Source organism: Sitodiplosis mosellana, unplaced genomic scaffold (genome assembly GCF_009176505.1).
Source record: "Sitodiplosis mosellana isolate CC-2019 unplaced genomic scaffold, AAFC_SMos_1.0 Smas_scaffold_6226, whole genome shotgun sequence".
Classification (NCBI taxonomy): Eukaryota; Metazoa; Arthropoda; class Insecta; order Diptera; family Cecidomyiidae; genus Sitodiplosis; species Sitodiplosis mosellana.
This window is the reverse complement of record NW_022601467.1, coordinates 18,273,015-18,298,787: the sequence shown is the minus strand read 5'-3', so window position 1 is coordinate 18,298,787 and position 25,773 is coordinate 18,273,015. Positions and strand designations below refer to the sequence as shown.

The 25,773-nt window shown below is 37.2% G+C and overlaps 5 protein-coding genes across 10 annotated transcripts; 2 read left to right on the top strand and 3 right to left on the bottom strand.

The window, feature by feature from the left end:
• Nucleotides 1–215: 215 nt before the first annotated feature.
• Nucleotides 216–9,958, bottom strand: LOC129578029 (uncharacterized). 2 transcript variants are annotated; one of them, XM_055466068.1, is made up of 5 exons: nt 9,509–9,958; nt 1,865–2,464; nt 1,411–1,702; nt 1,159–1,311; nt 216–1,094 (listed from the first exon to the last, which is right to left on the bottom strand). In XM_055466068.1, the coding sequence occupies exons 2-5, from the start codon at nt 2,376–2,378 to the stop codon at nt 968–970; spliced, it is 1,086 nt and encodes a 361-aa protein (XP_055322043.1). In that variant the 5' UTR covers nt 2,379–2,464; nt 9,509–9,958; the 3' UTR covers nt 216–967. The 2 variants fall into 2 exon arrangements, with proteins under 2 accessions (XP_055322043.1, XP_055322044.1); XM_055466069.1 differs by lacking the exon at nt 9,509–9,958 and adding an exon at nt 5,362–5,574.
• A 3,127-nt stretch (nt 9,959–13,085) lies between these two features.
• Nucleotides 13,086–14,981, bottom strand: LOC129578115 (ras-related protein Rab-43). The gene is made up of 6 exons (XM_055466249.1): nt 14,474–14,981; nt 14,356–14,377; nt 14,205–14,267; nt 14,008–14,138; nt 13,750–13,875; nt 13,086–13,660 (listed from the first exon to the last, which is right to left on the bottom strand). The coding sequence occupies exons 1-6, from the start codon at nt 14,684–14,686 to the stop codon at nt 13,556–13,558; spliced, it is 660 nt and encodes a 219-aa protein (XP_055322224.1). The 5' UTR covers nt 14,687–14,981; the 3' UTR covers nt 13,086–13,555.
• Nucleotides 14,982–15,357: 376 nt separating this feature from the next.
• Nucleotides 15,358–21,360, top strand: LOC129578112 (uncharacterized). 5 transcript variants are annotated; one of them, XM_055466243.1, is made up of 7 exons: nt 16,011–16,830; nt 16,937–16,978; nt 17,221–17,747; nt 17,829–19,138; nt 19,224–19,329; nt 19,400–20,256; nt 20,331–21,360. In XM_055466243.1, the coding sequence occupies exons 3-7, from the start codon at nt 17,297–17,299 to the stop codon at nt 21,321–21,323; spliced, it is 3,717 nt and encodes a 1,238-aa protein (XP_055322218.1). In that variant the 5' UTR covers nt 16,011–16,830; nt 16,937–16,978; nt 17,221–17,296; the 3' UTR covers nt 21,324–21,360. The 5 variants fall into 5 exon arrangements, with proteins under 5 accessions (XP_055322221.1, XP_055322217.1, XP_055322218.1 ...); XM_055466246.1 differs by lacking the exons at nt 16,011–16,830; nt 16,937–16,978 and adding an exon at nt 15,358–15,890; XM_055466245.1 differs by having other exon boundaries at nt 16,699–16,978.
• Nucleotides 21,361–22,182: 822 nt separating this feature from the next.
• Nucleotides 22,183–24,485, bottom strand: LOC129578113 (uncharacterized). The gene is made up of 3 exons (XM_055466247.1): nt 23,786–24,485; nt 23,157–23,695; nt 22,183–23,070 (listed from the first exon to the last, which is right to left on the bottom strand). The coding sequence occupies exons 1-3, from the start codon at nt 24,398–24,400 to the stop codon at nt 22,380–22,382; spliced, it is 1,845 nt and encodes a 614-aa protein (XP_055322222.1). The 5' UTR covers nt 24,401–24,485; the 3' UTR covers nt 22,183–22,379.
• A 63-nt stretch (nt 24,486–24,548) lies between these two features.
• Nucleotides 24,549–25,773, top strand: LOC129578114 (vesicle transport protein USE1; the record flags this gene model as incomplete). Its single annotated transcript, XM_055466248.1, is given in 4 exon segments — nt 24,549–24,880; nt 24,954–25,353; nt 25,457–25,598; nt 25,686–25,773. Coding segments are annotated over 4 exon segments (729 nt in total). The 5' UTR covers nt 24,549–24,737.

Genomic DNA, 25,773 nt, shown 5'->3' with positions numbered 1-25,773 from the left:
GTTTGTAGAATCGGTGAATGTATGTCAAGAGAGTCAATTGTACACAATGTGTACTACACATCCAAGACACAAACCCTGTTCCGTCTTATTGGCAAATTGTGATACGATGGCAGCGTATATTAGATCGTTACTATTTTTACCAAATCCGATTTAAATTTTAAACCGATTTTCGGCAAACGCATCACATAAATAACAATAGGGAAACAGCATTTTCTACTTGTCTATTGATTTTTATTTGAAATTCGTAATATGCCACACATTTTTTCTTCTAATTTAGTTGCTACCATTGTTGAACTATTACCAACGTAATTCGATGCCGAATCGATTTCGTTAAATTAACACAAATAAGTACATATATACAAAAATACATGTATTATACTAAAAAAACCTGTTCTGGCGCACAATTGAAACCTAACTCATACAAATTTATGAACTAAATTGCAATCTCTCGACGAAATAAATAAAAATTATTGCATCTCAATTAGCTTATTAACAAGGCCTCATACAGGAGATTCATGCATATTAATTAAGGTAATGCATTCAAGGGGCGGATAGAAAAATTTGTCTAATTGACTTCAATTCACTTTTAACCGAATGGATAACATTTGAAATGAGGCCTTGTTAATCAGTACGTTCGAAGCAAATGCACAAATCGTTATGGATTAAAGAGTGTGTTTTTGGCCGCTAAATATTTCGAATCGTTGCATTGAGCAAAATAATCTTTATCTTAGGCTGTTAAATGGTCAAACATTGATCGTCAAACATCCTAAACGACTAGAAATAAATAAATATGTTGCTTTTTGCATCGAATTTTTTTTTTGCATACACCAATGAATCGATGAACCTAGAGATTTTATGCAATTTTCGTTTTACATTTGGTTGACGAGAGAAATAAAACACACGTTTCTTATACATTTATTAACGAATGGTTGGTTGTCTTCAATACAACTGAACACCGCACTGAAATTTACATATTGAACATTGACTGGGCCGCATCTTTGCTTTCATTCAAACGACTGAGCTCATTTTCAGCATCATCCACGAAATCTATTTCATTTTTGTCTATTTCGGACTCTGTATCGGATAAAATATGGCTGAAACGAGAGCAACAAATTGTTAATAGGAAAATTTATGAATCGGAACAGTTGGATTGGTTACCTATATTTACTGGCTTCTCGTCCACTCTTGAATATACTTTTCGGACACTTTTTATAGTATGGAAAACATTCACCCGGACCAATTTTACCCTCACCCACTTGCTGCGCCCGTACATATTCCGACAGCAAATGTGAATAATTTGATTTGGTAGCACTGAAAATGGGAAAAAGTAACAATATGAAGCAGTTGGTAATCAATGGACAAAGACGTAAAAAAGTTAGCATTAAAAAAATGATAATACTCAAAACATACGTGAAAAATAATTTGGCAACTTCACCCAAAAATCCCAAATGATCGATCGTCTTTTTCGAATGAATCTCGCAAATTGTTCTCAGGATGCACGCTTTGCCGTCGACTCCGAATGTCGAAAGTAAATCTTCGGCAATGCCGTATAGAATTGCCCGTTCACCACCATGGAAAGCATGCTTGTGTTGTTCGGGCAACGTTGGCGCTTTATTCGATGTAATTGTCATGAAATCTTCACCTTCTTGTTCAGATAACGAACGAGTTTTACGCGACGTTAGATACGATCCAATGTAATCAGCTGGAAGATTATTGGAGAAGATGAGAATGATTAATGAAATCAAAAGTTTATTTTGAGAAAACTCGAAATTACATATGGCAAAATAATATACAAAAATATGTAGAATATTTAAAAAAAAAATGGCTAAAATATTGAGAAAAGACGGTTAAAATGTTTAGTTACCCAAAACAGAGCCAGCAGCCCGTCCCATTTTGCGTGCAAAAATTGGTGGTAAAACGCCCAACGGATTTTCGTTGTCAGTGAGGCCCAATTTGTCGAAGTCAATGGTAAGTGGAAAGCTCATTGTCATATTCGACAGGAATCCTTCAAGTGGGTACCGAACCAATGGTAATGACAGGGTAGGCGTTATACTGAGTACAGTGCCTGGTGGTAATGCAAGTCGTCCATCGTCTGTGATCCAAATCAATCGCTTTTTTCTCGAATGTGGTTTATTTGCATCATTAGCTGTGTTTGAGTCGTCTGAGTTTGACTGTGTCTCCGGCACACTATTTAAATTCGCGTTACCACTAATCGCATTGGAATTATTTTGTTTTGTCCTACTAACAAATTGTTGATTGATTTCAAGATGTGTTTTTTTCGAGCTATGATCGTTCGATTGCTGTATACTTTGACTCGATACAATCGAAATTATCACAATGGTCACGATGGCTTTTAGCCATAAACCAAACACTTCCATGGTACAAACACGAAATTTTTCGCTTGTGTTTTTTCCGTTTCTTAACGTTTGCGCCGTTTTCTAGATCAAGTTCCTTGCACCCAAATCTGCAAATGGGAATACGGAAATTAGTATATCGCTTTGTTAGTGCTTTTTATGAGTCTCGGTGAATATATGGTGGGTCACCAAAACGGCCGTTTTGTTGTTGTTGCTTCGTACCCATTTATAGAAGAAGAATTTTCTTTGCATATTTGATGGAGACATGTTTTCACAAAGCAATTATTCGCATTGGATCGCGTGTACGTTGCTATTTTTTTCTTCTCAAATCTGGCTTCGTCTCATATGTTTCGATCATTATGGTCAATTGTTTTCTGCTATTACCAGTACCGATTCACCAGTTGCAATGTCGAAGAAGAAGAAAAAAGAACGTGTACGCGAAATGAAATAGAAATGAACATAGAAATAATAATGGGCGATGAAAGCAATGCGCATCATCTAATAATAACCGTTTGTAAAGTCATCAGAATCAACTTTTGACGAGTAGAAGTGGTTGCACCTACTGTTGCGCCGAGCAAAAACAACAACGACAACAAGAAAAAACACAAGCAGTTCACTGTAAAGACTGTGTTGTTTGTTCTGTGCACATTTTTGCCAAAGAGAAATGAAATGCTCGCACATGGCCAGAGATGGAGACGTGAGTGGAGAAAAAAAATCTAGGGAACTGGTGCGATGATTTGCCGTTGATACGGATGAGAGATAGAGAGAAACAATGCATAAATGAATTTGCGCCGTGCGTGCACATCGCTGAAATCGATGCACATCGTTTGGTGCATCGGGCAGAAAAAGGCACTGTCCGCCTGTTTCAACTGGAAGTGAATTTTTTATGGTATCCATAAATCAGTGCACATTATATGAATGTGATAAAAAGAAGTTTCTAATTCGTAATTAGAATGGATTCCAATCGATTCGAGTGTTCATCTGTGTCTGTGCGTCACGCAGTAATCGAAATAAGAAAATCCCGCCATTTGATTTCTAACGATGTGCGGCACGGTGTGTTGTATTCAAAAGTAAATCACTTCCGAAGTGCGCGATATGATGTTTCTTCGCCGACGATTTGGCCAATTTTCTAATTACAATCGTAAAACTAATGTTTACATTTGTGCAGGTATGCACGCACTCACGCATCCGATGGATTAGCCAGTGACAATAAATGTACGGTCGATACGTAATATATCGCGGTATAGAATTCAAATGAGAGAAATCTGAGCATCACATAAACAGACATATCGCAGCATATTCGACGTCATTGGCTGTGGCACGGATTATTTGCATAATTTTCGTTGAAAACTGTAAAATTCTCGTCCAACAGTAGAAAAGTCTAACAAAAGTAGGCTTTTAACGTCAGCAAAATTGATGAAATTTATTTGAGAGTCATCGATTGAATGACGTTTTGCACGTTGCATCAATATCTGGCGCTGGCCATTCGAAATTTTGTTGGACGCATATGACAAGTTGACACAGTAACATCTTTTCCAATGACTACTTCCTTTGTGAGTGGAATCGAAACGAATCACATATTTCTACGCTCGTCAATTTATTGTCCTCGATTTTTGATTCACAAATCGCTAATCTTCTTCACTAATTAATGTGCATACACATTTTCTCTCTTTTCAACTCCTTTTACCCTGGCAAACATATCGTTCGATTGTCGATAGTATGTTGCGCGTAACAGGTTTGATTAGTTTTGCATTTGGCTAACTCTTCGTTGGTGCAATGCTTTTTTTTCGTGTGTAGTACATCGCAATTTCACATGCGAAATCACTTTTTAACGAGAACGCAAACATGTTTGAGAAGTGAGGCGTGTGCAGTTTAGGGATTTCGGTGTTCTCAAAACACAAATTTCTTAAATGATTCTTGGAAACGAATTACATTTCAATAATCGATTTCACTGGACGCATGCAGTAAGTAACAAGGAGCCGATCGTCTCACATCCAATTGAACGAAGACGAATCATTACGAATTCGAGACGAAAGAAAATGCGCAAAAATACACTTGACACAGAAGAAAAAACTGTAACGCATCAGGAGCAGAAAGCAAAAAAAAACTGAGCATACCTTATATTGATCACACATTTTTGGGGCCTGTTTTACCGTTACATTTTTACATTACATCATAATCGATTGCACTGGAATTTTGCATCAGATTTGTTGATATGTCTCGCACGATATTCATCAGACGATATTTTTGGTAACCGACTTTTTTTTTGCTGGCACAGTGTGGCAAAGTGTGTCATCAATGATCAGTGTCAAAGAGTTTGCTTCTCATTTTCATCGATGGCATAATATTGATTGAGCGCCGGAGCTCTAATTTCGTTTGCCAGCGACCGACCGACCGAACAACAACAAAAACCAAGCACAAAATTCAGTGACATCGTTCACATCTCTTTTCCTTCTTTGCTCTCTATGCAAATGCGGAACATAAACCGAGATCACGTAATGCAAGGCTCGCATGCAGTTTCACTACACAAACATCGTGATTTCTCATAAATCATTTTACGTGGATAATTGATAAATAGTTTTATGTTAAATTGCGGAATACAGGTTTTTATGTTGCGGTCGGTCCGATGTCGTCGTCGTCGTCGTCGTCGTCGTCGTCGTCGTCGTTTTGTATGCTTTACGCTCTCATGTAAATGCGGTGCGTGCTGTTTATGCTAATTTAAATTATGTGCGTATACATTATGAACCCCGGTCGCATGCACCCATTGCTAAAATTTCGCAAAATTTATGACTAAAATAATGTGAATGAACGTTTTATGGGCAAATGCTTTGAATGATTAAGATTCGCAACATTTTGTTATTTATCTCTCTAGTATATAGCATTGCTATGAAAAGTGAAGATGGATTTTCTCTTTGATCGAATTGAAAATAAAAAATGGAATGGCCTCAAAAGATCCACTTGAAAACACTTTAACCGTCCAATAAACGGCGGAAATTTATTTACTAACCTAGAATAAAAACGAAATATTCCATTTACAATGTATCTCTCGTTGACATTGGTGAATTCGTTTTCTCTGGGGACATGATATTCGATTCAATGCACTTCGATTCCATCATTGGAATTCAATACACGATAAAGCCTAGACAATATAAAAGACATTGTACAATTTTACCCAATTTACGAATACGAATTTAAAGAGAATTAACGGTATTCAGTGTTATTTTTGTCGTTGTTGAACATGACTAAATGTATTGATGTAAATGAGATCGCCCGGAGGCAAGCATTTTCGCATATTTAAAATCTCTTTCAATTTCTTTTCGAGTCTTTTTTTTCTCGTTGGCCTGAAGTTCAAGCGATGCAGCATCGCCTATGCTCTTTTGTGCCTGAATGCCAGTTGGAAGTATCAGCGGCATATCATCGATTCCATCTAAGTTTTTTCTTTCGTTTGCAGCCTATGTTCTCGATGCAGCTGCTGTTTACCTCGGAACAAAGTCAATGGATCGCATCACTATCAATGGTACACAGAGAAATTCTCTGAGAGAATTTTCTTTTCTATGGTTCAATGTTTACTTTCATACTGGTTCAATTGCCCATGATAAACGAAGCGTGTTTCCGCGGAACGAAGAGGCATCGAAGAGGCATTTAAAAAGAACGCAACTCGAACAGGTTTAACGGTTGGTGCTGTGCAACATTTGTTTACTATTTGAAATCTGGCCGAATGCAATCGAATGGCTCTCATGCCTGCTCATTTCTCTCTCTTTCGATTTTTTTTTCGTTGTTGTTATTGCGAGGATGAGAACACAGTGACACAGACATGAACAATGTTTAAAAAAAAACTGCACTGTATGCGATTCTAGATAGCTTTACTTTCAGTTTGGGGAGAAAAAAAAACGAGAATTAGAAATTATTGTAGCCGTGAAAGACTAGGTCATGATCGTGTCATGAGCAAAATAAACGACCAATAAAATATTTCAATTGTGACTCGTGTACGCGCCGATGGCAGAAAAGGAAAAATGAATGGACGGCTGATGTTTGATTCCGTTAGAGAGATAGATTTTTGTTACGCGCTTGAATCCACATATGAATGGATATTGATTTATGTATTTCAATTGTACACTACGATTTATTCTCATTTCCAAAGTATGATTACCACCAGAATGATTCTCATGTTCTCTATTTCACAAATTCGTTTCACTTTTCGCATTTTGCCGCTTGCTTCACTATGCTGCACACGGCCATTTATGTATTCTCAAACAGTTAATAGAAAACAAATTTAATTGGTCGTTATTCTAATTTGTCTAAAAAAAAAATTGTGTAGCCGTTGAACTAGTGGAATTCATGAATTATTCCGAGCAGATGCACTATGTGTTAAAAAAAAGTGGTTTGTCTTTGTTTTAGTATGTCACTCACGAATTATTGATTCTAAATAAACTAACGTTCAATGGTTACATTCAATAATTTCGATGGTTTTATTCGTCAGCCATTGTTTTGTGGTGTGTGTGTGTGATCGACGATGAAAGTGCGAAATCTATCCAATTGTTCCGATTTGTTGAAGAGATATGGAATGCCATTTCTGCCAATAAAATTGAAGACGACGAAAAAAAAACAACGATCGAAGCATGCGCAAGTGTCTTTGTTTCGATTTCCAATTTTCGATCGAGTTACGGTTAAGTTGGATTCATTTCGCTTTTCGAATTTAACTCATCGAAATGCAATTAAAGTGCTAATATTTCTTGGATCTATCACCCCCGCCTCGACGTGTATAGATCGATGACAATCATTCGTATGCAGACAATGGCAATAAATTGTGCGTGATAGTTTCAAGCCGACAAATAAATTCAAGTAGGTTCTCTCGAAAAACCAACCATCGAACAAATGGTGTACACCGAAACAGCTCGGTAGGTTGGCAGAGAGAAAGACGAGTAGAAAAACAAATTCGGAATTTCTACGCTTTGGAGCCAATATATGGAAGAGAATGTGTGTGTACGGTGTTGAGCAAAAACAAAACAATGCGCAATTATATTACAGTGTGTCACACACCACAAACCGCTTCCGAATATTAATAATATAGAAAATGGGAATTTAACAACAGAAAAACGTGCATCAAACACCGTTTCGATAGCAACAGAAGCTTGAATCAAAGTCATGCTGTCGTCGTCGACGTTGTTTTCTTTCGTATTGGTTTGTTTTGTCGTTCGGCTAGAAAGTGTTTATTGTGGGATATGCGAAATGTGCAACTGACGTTATCCCATTAACGATGTCACATTGTCTAACAACCGCAAAGATTCTTCTGAGACAAAGCATTGATGGCAATTAAATTCTTATTAGCCGAACTCTTCAGACGATTGTCACATCGTCGAAACGCAATCAGAACATTGTGATAACTCACACAAGCGACCAATATATAAACTTTTATTGTTGCATAGACATAGTTAACCACATACGTATAACTAAAATAGTTTTATCACTTTACTTCGCTTCTGAATTGACGGCCTGAGAAGAAAAACCTTTCCTACAAAACCTGTGCGCAGAACACAAACACAGAAATTTTTTAGTCAAAAAGCGAACAGCAAATTTGCGAGCGTAAAAACCTAATATATTTACAGCGAGCGCAAAAGTATAACAAGCCTACTAGCATGCAAACTCCGTATAAGTAGGCCTGTTATGCTTTTGCGCTCGCTGTAAATATATTAGGTTTTTGCGCTCGCAAATTTGCTGTTCGCCTTTTGACTAAAAAATTTCTGTGTTTGTCTTCTGCGCACAGGTTTTGTAGGAAAGGTTTTTTTTTCAGGCCGTCAATTGTGGCAAAGAATTTTTTTTCCCTACAATATTTCGACTAGAATTTTGTTCCATTGTTTAATTGACTTTTTTTTTCTTTGTTGCGCATTGTCATCGATCTTTAAATCACACAAGTGCACATTTTTTGCTTCATTTTCACAGCAATTGTTCGTAAATGGTTAGCCTCGGGCGTGCCATTTCTTGCATTTCATCCGAATCCGTACGCAAATACCTTAGCTCAAGCGATATGAAGCATCGGCTTCAGACCAAGAGATCGAAATGCTCAAACTTGAAGACATCATCAAATGAAAATGAAGATTAAAACTCGTCTACCATCTCTCATTTAAATAACATTTATACACACACGGCTTTTTCGTCTACAACCAAAACAAAAAGTGATGATCAAAACTTCCCCTTTCATTATGCCGCATAAGAATCGTTCAAATGGCCGTACAAATGGAGAAAATCACATTAAACAATTGAAGTGGCAAAGTACATGAGAATAATTGCGACAAGTGTTGAAGCAAAGCCATTTGTTGATTCTATTTTGCGCCGCGCATAAAAACCAATCCGGTTCTAATCCATTCCGTTTACTTGCTCGCATCTCTTCGCTTACAAACACTTTTTACTCTTCGTATGTGTTTGCCGTCATGCATCTTTTACTTTTTCTTCGTAAATTCTGATTCGTTTTTTTTTACTTATTTTTTTTAACGACACACGAACGGATCAAACGGCAGATACTCGCTATCTCACCGTAGCCATAGCTTCATCACATGTTCGGTCTTTTTGGGTCAATTACAATTAGAAATGGAAAGACTATTCAAACATACTATATGGCCAATTTCAATCTTTGCAAACACTTTTTTCTCCTTCTTTTTCTTTGCGACATATGATGCTACTGGTAGCAGTAATTAGCAAACGCCTCATTTGAATGCAAACAAGTATTGTTCCAAAGAAGAAAGAAAAAAAAATACACTTCATTCACTTTTTTTCTGTTGCTGTCGGAATCTTGTTAAGAACCCATTAAATGACCGGGCAAAAGACAAATGCTACGCACGAAAACAATTTAGCGGAATTCTTTTTGGCTTTTCTATGATTTGCTTCCCTTCGAACGTTTAACCAAATTATGGCTCGTCATTACATTGGAATCAATTGGATTTCAAGAGAATGCCGCATTTAAAATATGAAAGTAAGCTTTTTGTGATCCGTTTTTTGCTGCTGTAATTTTATTGGACCATGAGCAGAATTCTTCTTGAAAAAAAAAGCGGCAAGAAATTAATTCATTGAAAAAAGAACTGTTTGCAGTGTGACTTGAATTCAAAATCATCTTCAAATCCTTATTTAGAATGTAACGGAAATGGTTTAATTGCACTTACTATTGATCTATTGTATGGGTGACAGAAGTAAATCCACAAATTATCGCCTGTGTCGTGAACTTATCAAAATTTAGAGTTGATTTATTTCATTTGTAAACTTTTCTCACACAATTAGTAGAAATTAGTCAGTAAAACGAAGTTATCATTCATGTGCACAAATTGTTCTTCCGAAAAATGGTTCTTTTATCACTGTTCTTGTCTGTTATTTTGATTATTACATGTAAATCATTTGAACGCAACGAAATCACTCGAAAAACGAAACTCAACTCTTTTTTTTCTCAACTGATCCTCATTTTCAATTGCTATGCGAAAAATTGAATGGAAAATTCTGCATATGCTCGCTCGCTCGGAATTGATATATCGATTGTTATGTGCGCACAGCAAAATAAGAAACGGTTAAACCGAGCATTGCGACGGTCGATGTGGAACTAAGGTAGAAACGGTGAACCATCGCTGCTGAAATATCAAATCATCTTTCGGCATGGAATAGGTAAAGAGTGTATTTGCAAGCGTGCATGTGCGTGCGCTCGCTCACGATCAACGATTTCTGAGCAAACTTTTATGTCACATATCCGCTGGCTTTTATTGTTCTTTTGTTGTTACTTCGCCATCGTTGTCGATTCATTTTCGTGTTTTGCACGAGAATATCAACAAACCCCGCAAATGGCAAAAGGAAATCGCAGAGAGCGATAATGCTCGAGCGTCGTTTAAAGCGTATTGCACACGCTGTTGTCTTCCTCTTCTTCTGTGTGTGGCGTTGTGTGTGCGCGGTGAATCTCAATGAATATTGCTTTCGAATGAAATTGATTGATATTCTTGGAGTTGAACAATGAACTTGAACTGGTGAGTACTTGATTCTGGCGCCACAAACATATATATCTTCTAAATGTGACTGATCAAGAGATCATTTTCGCAGTAATTGGCTTGGTTAATTTATCTGTGTTGTAGAGATAATCTTGCAAACAGACTCGATGTTGAAAAAATTACGTTGCATGTTGGAAATAGTGCACAATTATATTGGAAAATGTGTCTAAACCAAAAATGTAAGTGAGAGTTATTCTGGTCGATCCTGTATTAATGCATTGCGATGCAGTTTTACCTTGGTACTTATTTATTTCTTCAGAACAACAATAACATTGCTATCAATTTTCATAAGCGGTTTAAATAGTAGCTAGCTTTGAATTTATTCATCCAGAAATTGTTCGTTTGAATTGTGGACATAAAAGTGATTAAAGGACGCCACAATGTGCACTGTTCATATTCCATATTTAATCCTAATTCGATCAGTTGGGCCTAGTTTGAAATGTTTTATTTCCATTTAAATCGTTTCTTCTTCTATGCGTCTATTCCCTATTTTCAACATGAACAACAAATTAAATTATTCGTAATCCTTTTCTTTTCGTAGCGCAAACATTCGTATATTGCATTTTTTTTATCCACATTCACATCAATATTTCAAGTTTCGTAGCTATTTTATTTTACATTTTTGAACGTCTACATTTTTGTACACTCATACACGTGCCTCATCGCATTCTCACAGCATATAAACAAACACAGAGAACGTTGTGGCTCCTCTCTCTTTCTACCTTTCGCATTTATTACTTGCAGGACAAAGGAAAATAAAAATAACAATAAAAATATATACTTTTGGTGTTGGTCGATTGTCTCGGTACTTTGTTGTTGATGCTACTGCCATCGCTTCTGCTGCCGTTATCGTTGTCACTGTTGTCTTCATATTCATCATCGACGAAATGTAATGTTGAATCGAATAATTGTTGGTATATTGACTGATTCATTAAATCTCTCAAAACACAAAAAAGCACGACTCTTTCGAAACAAAATTAATCGCTGCTCAAGTGAAATCGATGCTAATGTAAGTTCGGGTGTTTGTTGCTTCTCATAGTTCTGCTTATATACTTGTCAAGTTAATGTAGTCAAACAAACACTTTTCTCAGTTACACACAGACATATTTCGGATTAAAAGTACAAAATCGCTCAACTACTCTGAAGAAATCAAGTAGATTTTTGCAAGCGTCATATCTAAAAAAAATCTATCTGCATCCAAATGTTACCCTCAAACAGTACATTATATATATATATAGTTTATTACGATGCATCACGCCAAATTGAACTTTTTTAGTTCTCCAATTGTTTGGGAAAGAACCCGAGTACAGTGAGTTAGTTTATAATGACAGACAGAAGGAAGAAAAACCGTCTCCATTCTTATGTAAATACTGTACAAATGGAGAGAGTTTTCTAAAATTTGAATTTTGAGGTATTTTTTCATAATGCAATAATCCTCATGCGGAAGCATAACAAAATTAGCAAGCGTTTTCGGCTAACGAATTTAACTGGACCAGGTGAGCTAAAAGTAAGCCTTTTTTATTTGGTAGTCAGTTGCATTTTGTCTTTTCATATATCAACATTAACAGAATAAGAAAAAAAAATCAAAAAAATTTTCTCCTCTATTTTAAAGCAAAATAAATAAAGCAATTATTATTGCTGTATTGGCGGTATTTTCGCCTTTGTTTTGGTTGCCATATATCACAAGAAGTGATACAGTTCAAGTTTCAGTCGAAAAATTATATTACGGACAATGGAAATTTTGTGTCAGCCTCCTTCATGCATTTCGAAAGGTCCAACCGAACAAAACTTTATTTTTCTCACCGCACAGCATCTTTCGAGCATTACTATTGAGATTATAGCCGGAGAGCGCATGCACCTATGTATTTATCATACACATATGCATGTACTCTCCGACTATACATGCGCTCACATTGCGACTAATTGCGGGATTAGCCTAATTAGTCGCAATGCCATGCGCATCCACTCAGTCTCATTCGAACTTGACTCAATAAAGCACATTGAAATAGAACTCTCCTCCGGCGTTTACCAAATTTTGATATTAACCACTATAAGATATTTCACAGCAAGAGGTGAAGAGGAGAAATTATTAAAAGAAAACCTTACAATTGGATTGGACCAAAAAAAGCCGACGTCATCTATGCGTATGAATTGGAAAAACTTGCACGAGCCAACCGTCGTGAAAACCAGACTGTAGAATTCAATTCGGTTGACAAATTATACATTTCAAATGAATTCATAATAGCGTAAGTTTTTATAGCGATTGCCTCTGAGCTACGATTACCAAAATGGATAGAAATTAGAACTTTTGCAGGGGCACAGTCTTCAAACATATTTTTTTTGACGAACTTCGCTATAGAATCTTTGGCCGCATTTGAAATTAACAATTTCCCTTGAAAGCCATTCTCAGTCCAAATGATTCAAGTTCATCGTCCAATATTGATTGATCGGTTTCGTTTTCCTGTTTTAAACGAATTGCAATGCGATCGAATTTTAGGGCATTTAAATTTAACCCGATGATTATATTTGGGGTAGTTACTATTTCCTTCCCTTGCAATAAATCATTAATCTCAGTTTTGATTTCACCGTATTTCCATGTTGTATAATAGACTCGTAACACCAGTGAAACCAGCAAATTAAAAACATGCAAATCACTTTGAGCGACATGAAAAAGAGAATGTTCGTCGATGGAAAAATGGGAAAATCCAATTCGTTAATTAATGTGATCGTTTATTATTGCATTTAGGGTATTTATACAAATTATTATTGGCTCGTTACAATTGATTTTGTTCTCTTGTTTTTTTTTTCGTTCGCTTGTGACGACATGTCAAAAATTAAATGCTAGAAAAAAAAACACAAATACAAAATTCCAAAATAAGACAAACAAAAATCACATACAATCCGGTATAATTTAAATCATACGAATACGTCAAATGGTTACGCCTAGAATTGACGTAGAGTAAATCATAAGGTTGTTATTTTATATGTTATTTAAAGCGCCTTTTTCCATGAACATGAAGTAGGTATTGATCGAATTGGTTTCCGATTTGTCCTAGGTAGATATTGTTTGACTACACTGACGACGGTATTCGAGTTGTATCCGGTTCGTGCGCCGCCTTGGAAGTAGTTTTGTGCCGAATAGTATTTGAAGCTCTCGTTTTATTTTGTTCGCTATTTGGTTTATCACAGAAACTTGCATCCAGAACAACTGCTTACCGGTTGTCCTTCGGTTATTGTGATGCTTGGCTGGTTTACATCTTCTTCTGCCGTTAAATTTGACTGCCGTTGCTGTTCGAATAGATTTGATTTATTAATCTAATGCATGTGTCTCACACTCACCCATCCGCTGTGAATTTTGTGCCAAACTCAATACTTACCATTAGTTCGGTTGCTAATAAATAGAATATGTCTTTGATATTTGTATTTTCTTTTGCGGACGTTTCCATTACAAATGATATTTCGGGGATGTATTGACACAATGCTTGAGCTTCGCTCAGTTCGACCTGGAAACAGAAGAAAATGCACAATGTATTGAACCAATATTGACATGATGGGTGTTATTATGAGTATGTCAGTCTAGAATTTTTAGCTGGATACACCCAATTGTTGAGTTTTCATGGATGAATGCTACTTACCTCTCGTTCTTCCTCCAAATCACATTTATTTCCAATTAAAATTAGAATAACATCAGAAGTTGTGTATCGTCGAACTTCCTCGATCCAGCGCTGTATGCTCAGAAATGATGATCGCTTTGTGATATCGTACACTGAAAATGAAAAAAATCATGTCATTAAGCTCAATATTTGTATTACATTTACTATTATAATTTTACCAATAATAACTCCGTTAGCCGAACGATAGTAGCTTTGAGTAATTGTCCTGAATCTCTCTTGTCGTATAAATGAAAAGATAACAATAAGTCATTGAAAAGGTCTTATTTACACTATTCAATCGAAATCAATATCTATTAAAAAGGTACTTATCAGCTGTGTCCCACAGTGTTATCTAGAATAGAAGCGAATGGAAATTATTGACATCTCAATAAAAATGAATTTATTCACCGAGAATTGGGCGTATAATTTCGATAAAACGTAAACATACCTTAATTTTTTTGCCATCGATATTGACCGTCTTCATGGAAAAATCCACACCAATTGTATTTCCATGTCGTTCTTCGTATTGTCCCGTTTTGAATCGTTGAACAACACACGTTTTCCCTGTACCACAGTCTCCAATCAATACAATTTTAAATAAATAATCGAATGTTTCGTCGTACGGTGTCGAAAGCAGCGAATTTGGGCTTCGTGATGACATTTTTCCCTCCTCTGGTTTTGCACGATTTACAATTGACAATAGTTTTGGGATTTTCAAATGTTTCTTTTTTATTTCATAAAAGTTATCACATTAAATCGATAAACAATAACACGTCGTTTCTGTTCGAAAATAAACATGAAGAAGATGAATCAATATCGAAGGCATAAATCAAATAATTGAATCGAACTGAATATTTAATCAAAGAATCGATTGGGATGCAAAACTACAAAAACAAATGTTGTTTGTTATTTAAAACTCTCGCAAGTCAAATGAGGTGATTATTATTGTTTTTACAGTCACAGAGAGAGAGAAAGAGAGAGAGAGAGAGAGAGAGAGAGAGTTTGACAGATCGTGGGCACACACACACGCAGTGTTTCATCTGAAGTGTGAGTCATGTCGTATGTTGACAATGTCATTGCTTATTATATAACCTAACATTCTATCAGTAACATCACCACAACTCGCAGACCAAAAAAATGTATGCCGAAATGCACGCAAAATGGAAAAACTTTTTTTGAAAAAAAAAAACAATTAATGAATGCATCAGTTGAATGTACCATATTTGCATGGATATGTAAGCAGTTTTCGTTTGGGCATCTACCTTTCTCTCGTGCTCTCACTCTTTCTACCTGCCACTATCTTGTGCCTAATATAAACGGGACTTAAGAGTCGGAGTATGTGTGTATCCTTCGACTTGGTATTGTGTGGAGAAACATTTTTCGGTTCGTCGGCAAGAGATAAATACTGAGACATGCATACATATGCGGGGTTTGTTTGCGATCGCACGCTCACATTGACAACCGAGTGAGCGCGACTGTACAGACACGGGGCCACCGAGTGTAGAGTTATACCGATTGCCGCTTCTATGACGATACACCATCGGACTTCTTCTTATTACTTTATTATATAGAGTGTTTTTCTTTTTCTCTTGACTTCTTTTACGGTGTTTGTTTGAATGTATTTGTACATGTAATTTTGCTTGGTGTGCATGCATTGACAGGAATGGTCGCAAAGAAGCTTGGCTTGCTTCTATTTTTCTAATAAATATTTTTGTTTGTATAAAAACAAAAGGCTGGAGAAGAAAAAAAAACTTCACGAAGTCATTTGCATTTGGTTAAAATAAAATCGCATTTTTATTTGCACATGGTAAACGGATGTCATCGAACAACAGCGACAAAATCATTGGGAAAAAAGAAAGAAATAAGTAAGCCACAACATTATCGTTTATCGTCATTATTTTTTTTTTTATTATTATTTCAAAATTATTGGTTTTTTTATTCATTGGATTATTTTTTTGCGATTGAAATTTTTTATTTTTCGTTTTGATATTGCGAAAATGGAACGGAGAGTGTGCGACGCGACAAAATCGTATATAATATTTCTTTTTTTTTTCTTCGTCTTTCTTTTCTTCATTTAATACAATGGTTGTTGTTGTTATTCCCAATTTAGAAAACTAGAATCACATTTTTGTTGCCATAAGATGAACATAAAATATGAAACGATATATCATTAATATCAATACAAATATAATGTATAAATGAATCTAAGTAACACGGTGAAAAAAAAAATAGAATTATTCATCCAACTTGCGCGAGTTATATTGGTTTAATAAAAACGATTAAATGGGCAAAAAAAGACAATACACACAGACACACACACACACACACACACACACATAGAGAGAGCGAACAGACACACACCAAACAATCGACCAACCACCGATAAACGAAAACAATTTCGAAAAAAAAAATCAAATGTTTTGGAAATTTTGAAATAATTTTGCATGTTGTTAAATGGCCTGGATTCCGGAATTTATAAATCCGACATAGTGAGATTGAGAGTGGCGCGCGCGCTGACTGCCCGCCTGGCTGTGTGTTGTGAATTGATTTGAGAAAATAAACGCTGCCTGAATCCATTTTAATTTACGATAATTTATAATTTAAACAGATTGGCACGACAAAATTGTGATGTAATTGTGTTGATTTATTGAATATTTCGTGAGTGTGTGTTTTCGGTTGTTTTTTTTCCTTCTGCTCTCTTCATCTTCTTCTATTGCTCCTTTGCGGTGTGGTGCTGTATGTGCTTGTGCTCTCTCACTTTGTGTGATTTTGTGACCGGCGTTGCTGAGCTATGAATTTTAAGAAGTTTGCATATAATATCTGCCATTTTTAAACAAATTCATTGATCGGATTTGTGTTGCCCATATTGCGCTGAACTGTCGCACTAAACTATTTTTTTTTTCTTGTCTAGGCTCATGACATTTTACTGCTTGATTAGATTGGATTTAAATTGGTAAAAAGTGTTCATCTCCATAATTTGCGAATATTTGTTGGCAGTCGGTTTTTTTTTCTTCTTCCATTGTCATCCGTTCGTTCATCTTTTCCAGTTTTCAAGCAAATATTTTTTTTTTTATTCGTGGAATTTATTCATTTTTTTTATGGAAAACGAATTATTATGAAAAGTCAAGAGGAAAATAATTGTTTAAATGAGGAAAATCGTAAGAAACCAAAACAAATTACTTTGTACATTTGCAGGTTTTGTCAATTTTCCGTTTGTGAAGAATTCAATAATTGGCAGTGAATAGAGAGACAAAGAGCCGAATTATTTTCAATGGACCACAATCCAATGGAGAGTGATGAGAATTCGGGGGATCACATCGACGATGGAAATCTGTTGGAACCATTGAATGAAGTGCTATTTTTAGACCGTGAAAAAACATATACTGCCGTCACACCGAAAACTGCATCAAAATCCAATCCAAGTACGACTACCACCACCACCACCAGCACAACCAGCAAAGATTCAGACAGTTCACTACCCGACGCCCGGGCAAAAGTATTGCATTTACAGCGAGTACAGCGTGGTGGTGGCAGCAGTGGCAGCGAAACACCATCGGCTAAAAGTTCTGGCACAAAGAAGCGCAACAGCAAAAGCCATTCGGGTGACAAAGAACCAGAGAAAGAAGAAGAAACCGTTAGCTTGTCACTTGACTCATTGATACGGCGTGGTGTTATGAATGACATGCAAAAGGCAGCAAATTTCAAAAACAATTTTAAATTTGGTAAGCCTGAAGATGATATTTCATTGCGTGTTAATCCCTCAGCTAATCTATTTTACGAACACTCGAACGAACCGTATTCAGACACAGACAATGACTCCGATTCGTATGATGAATCAAGCGGGGAACGTGATGGCCCCGACGAATCAAAATTTGCTGTGACAAGCAACGGTAGCATTACAAATGGCAACGGCTTGGATGAACATGCACCGGCCAAGCGTAAGCGCGGACGACCGCCACTCACCGAAGAAGAGAAATCCGAACGTGCCGCACAAAAAGAGGCAATTCGATTACAAAATCGGTCGATGCATTCGCAAGTCGATGATTTCTCAATGGCTATGGGACACAGCATATTTCATGCCAGTTCGCCAAAGAAACGCGGCCGCCCACCAAAGAATCGCTATCCACATTTTCTAAATTCAACAGCGCAAAGCGATCAGGAGCCGCACAATGAATCATCACAATTGGATGACAGTGCGAACGCAAGTGAATTTCCCGTGAAGAAGAAGCGCGGTCGCAAGCCAAAAAGTTATTATTTGGAAATGGCTGCACGTGCAAATGAATCGGGTGCTAGCATCGGTGCACACAATGGTAGCGATGTGAGTAATGTAAGTATGGAACAATTGTCAATACCACCAAACGCGGATGCAGCGTCAGTCGAGATGAAGAAACGCGGCCGCAAACCAAAATATCTAGAAAACTATTTTGTAAAATTAGAGCAGCAAGAGCAAGAGCAAGAACAAGAGCAAGAACAAGAAGATGAAGGTGAATTACAGCAAGAACAAGCTCAGCTAGCACGACATCAATCGACGCTCCCCGGTGAAGTTGTAAAGAAAAAACGCGGCCGAAAACCGAAATCCTTTCATCTGCAGCAAATGATAGACAGAGCCAATGAAAGTGCGCCCGCAATTTTGGAACGCAGTTTTAAGGCTGAACGTTTAGAACAGGCTGAACAGTCGATTGGTGCAAATAAAACCATTGATTTTAGCATTTATGCAAACAAACGTGGCCGAAAACCGAAAGCTTATTATGAACATTTAGCATCGTTGAAACAAGAACGTGATCCAGACAATGCCATCGAACAGGATGTTGGCGTTTCCACAACAGCAAGTAGTATTTTGTCGGGTGAACCGCCAGCAAAGAAGAAACGTGGACGCAAGCCAAAGAGTTATTATTGGAATTTACAACTGCAACAAGCGGCCGAAAACAACCAAAGCACATCATTAACGCAATCGAATATCACCGGCGACAGCTTGACTAGTCAAGGTCGACTGGGCACTGAAGCGCCGAGCCTCTTGCCAACAAAACGTTTACCAAAGTCACCGATGCGACCGTTTGTACAACGAGCATACGTACGAAGGATCATACCACAGCAAAAGATTTTCCGACGACCGGTAAGACTGATTCACGATCAATTTGCACCACCCTTTTCATAACCAAAACAATAAAAAAAATATTAACTGATGGAATTCCATGCAGGGTCTCGATGTGCCGATTGTTGGACTGCCGTTCAAGAAGAAACGAGGCCGAAAGCCGAAAAACTATCACCTGCATCTTGAACAACAATTGGCTCAATCAGTCAATAGTAAGTTGATTTTATTCGCCTCATTTTTAGCACGATCACAATATAATTAAATGACTTTTTTTGCGTACAGATACTTTAGGTCCAGTTCATCCACAAGAATCAACGTCTTCAGAGAGACGACCACAGCCGCAGAGTCTACAAGCGTTGCAAGAACGAAACCGTGTACTGTTCGAGCTGTTTGAAACACGTGGCGATGAAATCCGCATACTCAAGCAAAGAATGTCAAACTTGGTAAATGATAAGGTTGAGCAAAGTGTTGACATGAATTCGATGTCATGGACCAACATTGAACTGTGTAAAGCGTTCAGCCTGCAACGGTTAAACATTCCATTATTTAATTATTTGCGGGAGAAATTCTCCATTCCGATGCCTAGCACCGATGATGTGCGCAAATTTGTGCGAAACATTCAATTGGATCGCGGTTTGCAGACCACAATGTTGAAAATGCTTGAGTGTGATGGTCATATTTATCAAAACCATGAAAAATTGATCATACTTCAAATCAGCTATGTGAAAACGGCCGAAATCTATGAATATGATGAGCATTTAGATCTCATTCTGGGTCCACACAAATATTTAACCTTAATCGTTGCCCGTGGACTGTACAAAGACTGGAGCCAAGTGGTGTATTTTAATTTTGACACACGTATAGCCAAGCAACAGTTGAACAGTGTGATTGAGGCGTTGCACAAAATTGAATTTCCGGTTGTAGCACTGGCCAGCAATTTTGAGGAGGGCAAAACGGACATCTTCTCCGATTTATCGATTAATTACGGCAAGGGATTCTTCCAGCATCCAATCACGCAAGAGAAGATACACTGTTTTTACTATTTGGACGATATGCTTCAAGCGACAAATGCACATTTCTTTGGCGGCCATTTGACCATTGATGACAACCAGCAATCCAAGCAGCCGATTAACAAACAAGTAAATACCAAATGAAATTCTTTCTGTTGGACTTGATTATAACCAGAAACAAATCGTTTTTTTTTCTTTCTCAGGCTGTGATGCAAGCTATCCACAAAAACTATCGTCGAATACCCATTCCGCGTGAGCTATTGGCATGGGCCGATAATGATATCAACAATGTCGAAGCGATTCACACATTTTTCTCCCAGTTTACCATTAATCTGATGCGAATCAGCATGCCCGACGATCGTGCCACGAAAAATGTCACCGAATTTATTAGCATTATGAAATCATACGCTGAATTGATGAGCCGGCCGCAATGCATCGATTCCGAAGTGGATACCGTTAACTTTGATCGATATATGGAATTTCAAAATAAGAGGCTCGACAAAATCCATGCACGTCTATTCAAATTGGACTATGGCAGTAATCAAAGTGATACGACACGCAAGAAATTCCGTGAAGCAATGATGATGTCAATTGTCTCGTTGAAAATGCTACGCAAATCGATAATGACCAAGTATAAGAATTCAACATTCTCAACTGAAGCCATTACCAATGAAATAACACGCACCAAAATGAATGCACTCATCAATAAATACAATTTCAAGCGGGTGATGCCACCAACACAGCTGTTCCGGATTATCAAGGACATTTTCTTGGGTGAAAATTGCTCCGTCAAAGCTGAATCGAATGTAACATTCTTTTTCAATGGTGCCGTCACCGCTGCCGAGGTCAACGGTCGCAATGAATCATTCTATGTGGCCGCACTCATTCACTGGATATGCGATACGTATGCCAAAAAATACCCGGAATCGAATGACATCAAAGATCTGAAGCGAAAACTGAAAAAAGTTGAAGAAACTTTTTGCTCCATACAGAATCCGAATTTTCGCGTTTGCGAAAATGCTGTGAACAAAATAACAAAAGATTTAATCGATTCGAATGCATTTGAACCGTCATTGAACGAATTTATTCGATTGTATATTATTCAACGTCATTTGCTTCGCATTAAATATTTCAATGAAAATCATATAACACGCATCGCAATGCCGGTTCAGATGACCATCAATCTCGAAGAATAAGTCCAAATACACACACACACACACACACATACATCAATTTTTTTCAAACATGTGTTTTAAGATTGCTGAGCATCTCAGCATTTCGTTAGGCACGGATATATCCGAGCATATCGACGACGGATTCAGTGGCGTGCGTTGCTACGCGCAGGCGCAACGACTCGACCGGAATGTGTATGTTGTTGCTGCGTGCAGCCACATCAACTGAACACACTTCGGTCGAGTCGTTGCGCCTGCACGTAGCAACACACGCCACTGTATTATACAGTATGCGTCGTCGATATGCTCGGATAAATCCGTACCTTACGAAATGCTGTGATGCTCAGCAATCTTAAAACACATGTTTGATTTTTTTTTATCGAAGAAATAGGCAATTTTCATTAGAATGAAAAACAAAAAAACCACTCGTGCAAAAGGATTCTATGATATAAAATAGGGATAATACATAAATCAAAACGATCATTATAGAGAAATTTTTTTGTTGTTCATGTTTTTTTTTCTTCTCTCTCAACATTTTCAGATTTCATACACACACATACACCCATTTACACAAATGGCCAATTAGTTGTTGGCACATCATCATATTATACGTATACAATGCACTAGAAGAAAAAAGAAGAAGAAAATGAAATGAAAAAAAAAGAATGAAACCGTCGTAACTTGAATTTGATTCAATTTTATAAGCCATTTATTTAGTGCTTAAAGTACAACCACACACACATACACACACACACACACACACACAAAAATACAAACACACTTTTTTCTCTGTGTCCGAATTTTCATTTTCTAGTAATGGGTTGGAATAAGGGAAAAAACCAAACATGATTTTATGTAAAATAGCAAAATAAACGATGAATAATAACAATTGATAGTAAATTAATAATATATTTGTTTAAAGGAATCAATAAAAAACAACAATCAAATTTATTTGTACATTGGAATTGATGCGTGTATTTCTTTCCCGCTGAATCTTCATTTTTTTAGCTTCTTCATTTTTATACAACTTTCGATTAATTTTCTCTCTCCCGTTCAAACCATTCCATTTCTTTCGATTAATCATTTGTCGCATACAGTGTTGAACGGCGGAAGACCTCTTAAGACGATGGCCGATCTCATTCTTATGTTAATTTCCCGTTCATTACGAATATTGCACAGCAATTCAAGTAGATTTGGGTTTCGTTTGCCATCGTATTTCTTCAAAATTTGGTTGACACGCTTCTTTGTGGATTCGTCTTTGCATGTTTGGATCGTGGGATGCTTGCCATGCTTCGATGGGGTCCATTGTGTGAGTAGGAGAATTGTGATGAGATCAATCCAAATATCGGTCACAATGGTGATTCCACCGAGAACGGCTGGACAACCACTGTGGAAGTATGTATACGCTGAACAGCTCGCTTCACAAATAATTCCATGTGGTTTCATTGCAATCGATTCACAGCCGAACAGCATCATTACGCAGTTGTGCTTGATTTGTTCGAATTCCATGGACGAGAAGAACTGAAGACTACTGCCATGTCCGCTGTAGACAAACAAATCGGTTTTCCCAAGCCCATCAGATATTTGTTTCAATGTCGGCACAACTCCATCAATCAAATTCCATTTTGGAAAATATGTGTCGTAGTATTGGCTCAATCTGTTGCGCATATCAGCAAGTTTTAAATCGTTGTCGGGATTGACGAGTGCAAAACCATTTTTCACTTTTATTTTCAAGTATCCGTCGTCGATTTGGTCTTTGAATCTCTCATACCTAGCAGAAAATATATCAACAAATGAATGCATCAATAGAATGTTCAATGAATAGAGAAAGGAAAAACAATGGAAAAGCGCACATACAAATCGAACAGCAAGTGAATGGAATGTACACGTGTATATTGTTGCGATGTAAGCACCATTTCCCAAGGCATTTGGTCCAACTTCTCATCAACGACCAAAATGCACGGATAATATTCGTGTGATTCGCTTTTTATCACAGCCTTTTCCTTGAGCTTCTTTAAAAATGTCACCATATGATTATACTGTTCATTCGTGTTTGCTATGTCCGAACATCCTTGTTTCATTTGTTTTATGTCAAACAAATCAATGCGACGACACATTAAATGGAGCAGAACGCGCTGGTTCTCGGTGATGTCATTGTGTTCGTTACAAAATTGGTCCACCTGTTTGAAAATCGACTGTTCGAAGGCTTTACCATTGCGACCCTTAATTTTTCCACACAGTAACGATATCCACGGTCCCAACCACGATGACATATCGTCCACCAATTTGGTTTGCAATTGTGTCAATTGTTGTATGAATGTCTTATAAGTTGCTTCCATGTTCTGGGTGTAATTTTTGTAGAGCACATGATGTATCTCATATGCCGTTGAAAATATCTGTGTATGGAATGGATATTGTCAGTTTGAAATGAATGATAAGCATAGAATGAATGGAACAACGATATGGTCAAAATTGAGGTTACATACGCTTTTTTCGCCTGTTTCACAGAGATCTAAAACGATAAATGTCGGCCGATTGTTCCGCGATTCAGATAAACTATCTCGAAACAGTGTGATTTTGATGGGTGCATCGCTTGTGTACGAGTCTTTTATCGTGGAATAACTGTTGTAACCGTTGTACATTTGGCTGAGTTGAACCACATTCCATTCTTGCGGCAGTTCAGCACATTTTGCGCACAATTCATTGAATCGTCGTTGGTCACTATCGCTATCAATATTCGACGTTACGCTGACCGACTCTTTGATCGAAACATTGCCCATTGCCGCTGACAAAAAGTTGATCAATTGATTGGTATTGGTATTTTGTTGCCAGTCGACTGTTTTGAAAACTGTTTGATGGTCGATGTTCTGGCCTAAGCGATCAACGTTCAATATACCACCAACAAACCCACAGCTGAGCGCCATCGAATCATACAAAATTGCTTTATCGTTGTCATTCGATTTGTATGCTTCGTATGCGATTCTTTGGTAGTTATTTCGAACGATGGGCCAAATTTTCCAGTGGCAATCATCGTTGTTCACATCGCTGCGATGATTGATTGGCTTTTTGCGATCGGATGATTTTGGTGAAACGCAATTCATGGCTCAAGAGCAAACGTGAGTTGCAAGATGTTGAGATGCACTGGCGCCAATTTGTGTTTACCGGTTCAAGTAATATCCAGATGGCGCCCCGATGCATGCATTCACATGACATTTATCAAGCGACGTGTTTGACACTTTTCGTCAATATTTTGTTGTGTTTTTTTGTGTTTGCATTTCAGTTGCTGTCGTTCGAGTTCACTTGCATTTTGGATTCGTTGAAACTGTTTTTATTTTTCTTTTAATTTTGTTATTCCACCGCGAAGTTATGACATTTTAAAATAAATCCACACAGTTAAATCTCAACAAGTATTATAGACAATTTCAATAGCCACAAAACATGGCAACAAAATTAGAAATGAATGTTCGTACATTGATCGTGCAATGTGAGGATTTGGCGAGAGATGATGTAAATAATTGGTTGCTTAAGAAATACATCAAATCATTGGACACTATGATTCGAGAGCTGGACGGAAGTGATGAGTGAGTACTGCTTTTTCTCCGTTGATTTAATTTGCAACGAATGATTTGGAACGTTTGTCTGTGACTATTTTAGAAAGCCAAAAATATCAGCAACCGATGAATACAAAACACGATGTCAGGCGTTGAAAGAACAAACCAATTACGTAGAACCGCCAAAACTAGCCGACAAACTCAAATCGAAGTCATCATTGGATGCCGGTAATCATATTGTACGAGAAATGAATCAAATACAAGATTCCAAGTATGTAAAATCGTTGCGTCGTGATTTGCTCGGAGTCAGTGGCAATGATCCAAACAATGCTGTCCGACAGCGAGTGAAAAGCAGCACAACGGGCAGCGGTGAAGACATGAACGAAGCAATGAAGCACCATGCCAATGTACAGGAGAAAATTGCCGAAGAAATGCTCGCCTTAACTAGGAATCTGAAGGAACAATCGAAAATCGCCAACGAAATCATTCGAAAAGATACTGAAGTACGAAATAAACCCTTCGTTTTCTTATGTTATTCCATTGCCGATAGTCAGTTGATCTTGGTTTGAAAAATTATGACTTTTTTTTTTGTTGGTTTACTTTTAGAAATTAACAAAATCCAGCCATTTATCCGAAAAAAATATCGTGGCATTGGACAAAGAAGGCACAGTACTCAAAGAGCATTCGAAGAGAGCGTGGAAATGTTGGATGTGGATTATGATCGGATTAGTTATGGTTATTTTTATATGTGAGTTTTCAAAGTACGGATTTCGAAATACAAAGTATTACGTACCGAGACATTCTTTGACACATAATAATTTTTGAATCGTTGCAGTTATGGTCCTGTTTATGAAAATTATGAAAAAACGAACAAATTAACCCAATCAATCACGTTGTGCCGAAAGTAATTCACTGAAGAGATG

Bases quoted from the DNA above. Each gene is read 5' to 3' on its own strand.
- LOC129578113 (XM_055466247.1), bottom strand. From the start codon at position 24,400: ATGAATTGCGTTTCACCAAAATCATCCGATCGCAAAAAGCCAATCAAT. The intron at 23,696-23,785 runs GTATGTAACCTC...TTCCATACACAG, and splicing joins GTGAAACAGGCGAAAAAAGC to ATATTTTCAACGGCATATGA. The intron at 23,071-23,156 runs GTATGTGCGCTT...ATTTTCTGCTAG, and splicing joins ATTCACTTGCTGTTCGATTT to GTATGAGAGATTCAAAGACC.
- LOC129578029 (XM_055466068.1), bottom strand. From the start codon at position 2,378: ATGGAAGTGTTTGGTTTATGGCTAAAAGCCATCGTGACCATTGTGATA. The intron at 1,312-1,410 runs GTATGTTTTGAG...TCCCATTTTCAG, and splicing joins GTTGCCAAATTATTTTTCAC to TGCTACCAAATCAAATTATT. The intron at 1,095-1,158 runs GTAACCAATCCA...CTCTCGTTTCAG, and splicing joins CGAGAAGCCAGTAAATATAG to CCATATTTTATCCGATACAG.
- LOC129578112 (XM_055466242.1), top strand. From the start codon at position 17,297: ATGGACCACAATCCAATGGAGAGTGATGAGAATTCGGGGGATCACATC. The intron at 19,139-19,223 runs GTAAGACTGATT...AATTCCATGCAG, and splicing joins AAAAGATTTTCCGACGACCG to GGTCTCGATGTGCCGATTGT. The intron at 19,330-19,399 runs GTAAGTTGATTT...TTTTGCGTACAG, and splicing joins ATTGGCTCAATCAGTCAATA to ATACTTTAGGTCCAGTTCAT.
- LOC129578115 (XM_055466249.1), bottom strand. From the start codon at position 14,686: ATGTCATCACGAAGCCCAAATTCGCTGCTTTCGACACCGTACGACGAA. The intron at 14,268-14,355 runs ATAAGTACCTTT...TTTCATTTATAC, and splicing joins AACACTGTGGGACACAGCTG to GACAAGAGAGATTCAGGACA. The intron at 13,876-14,007 runs GTAAGTAGCATT...TTCTGTTTCCAG, and splicing joins ATTTGGAGGAAGAACGAGAG to GTCGAACTGAGCGAAGCTCA.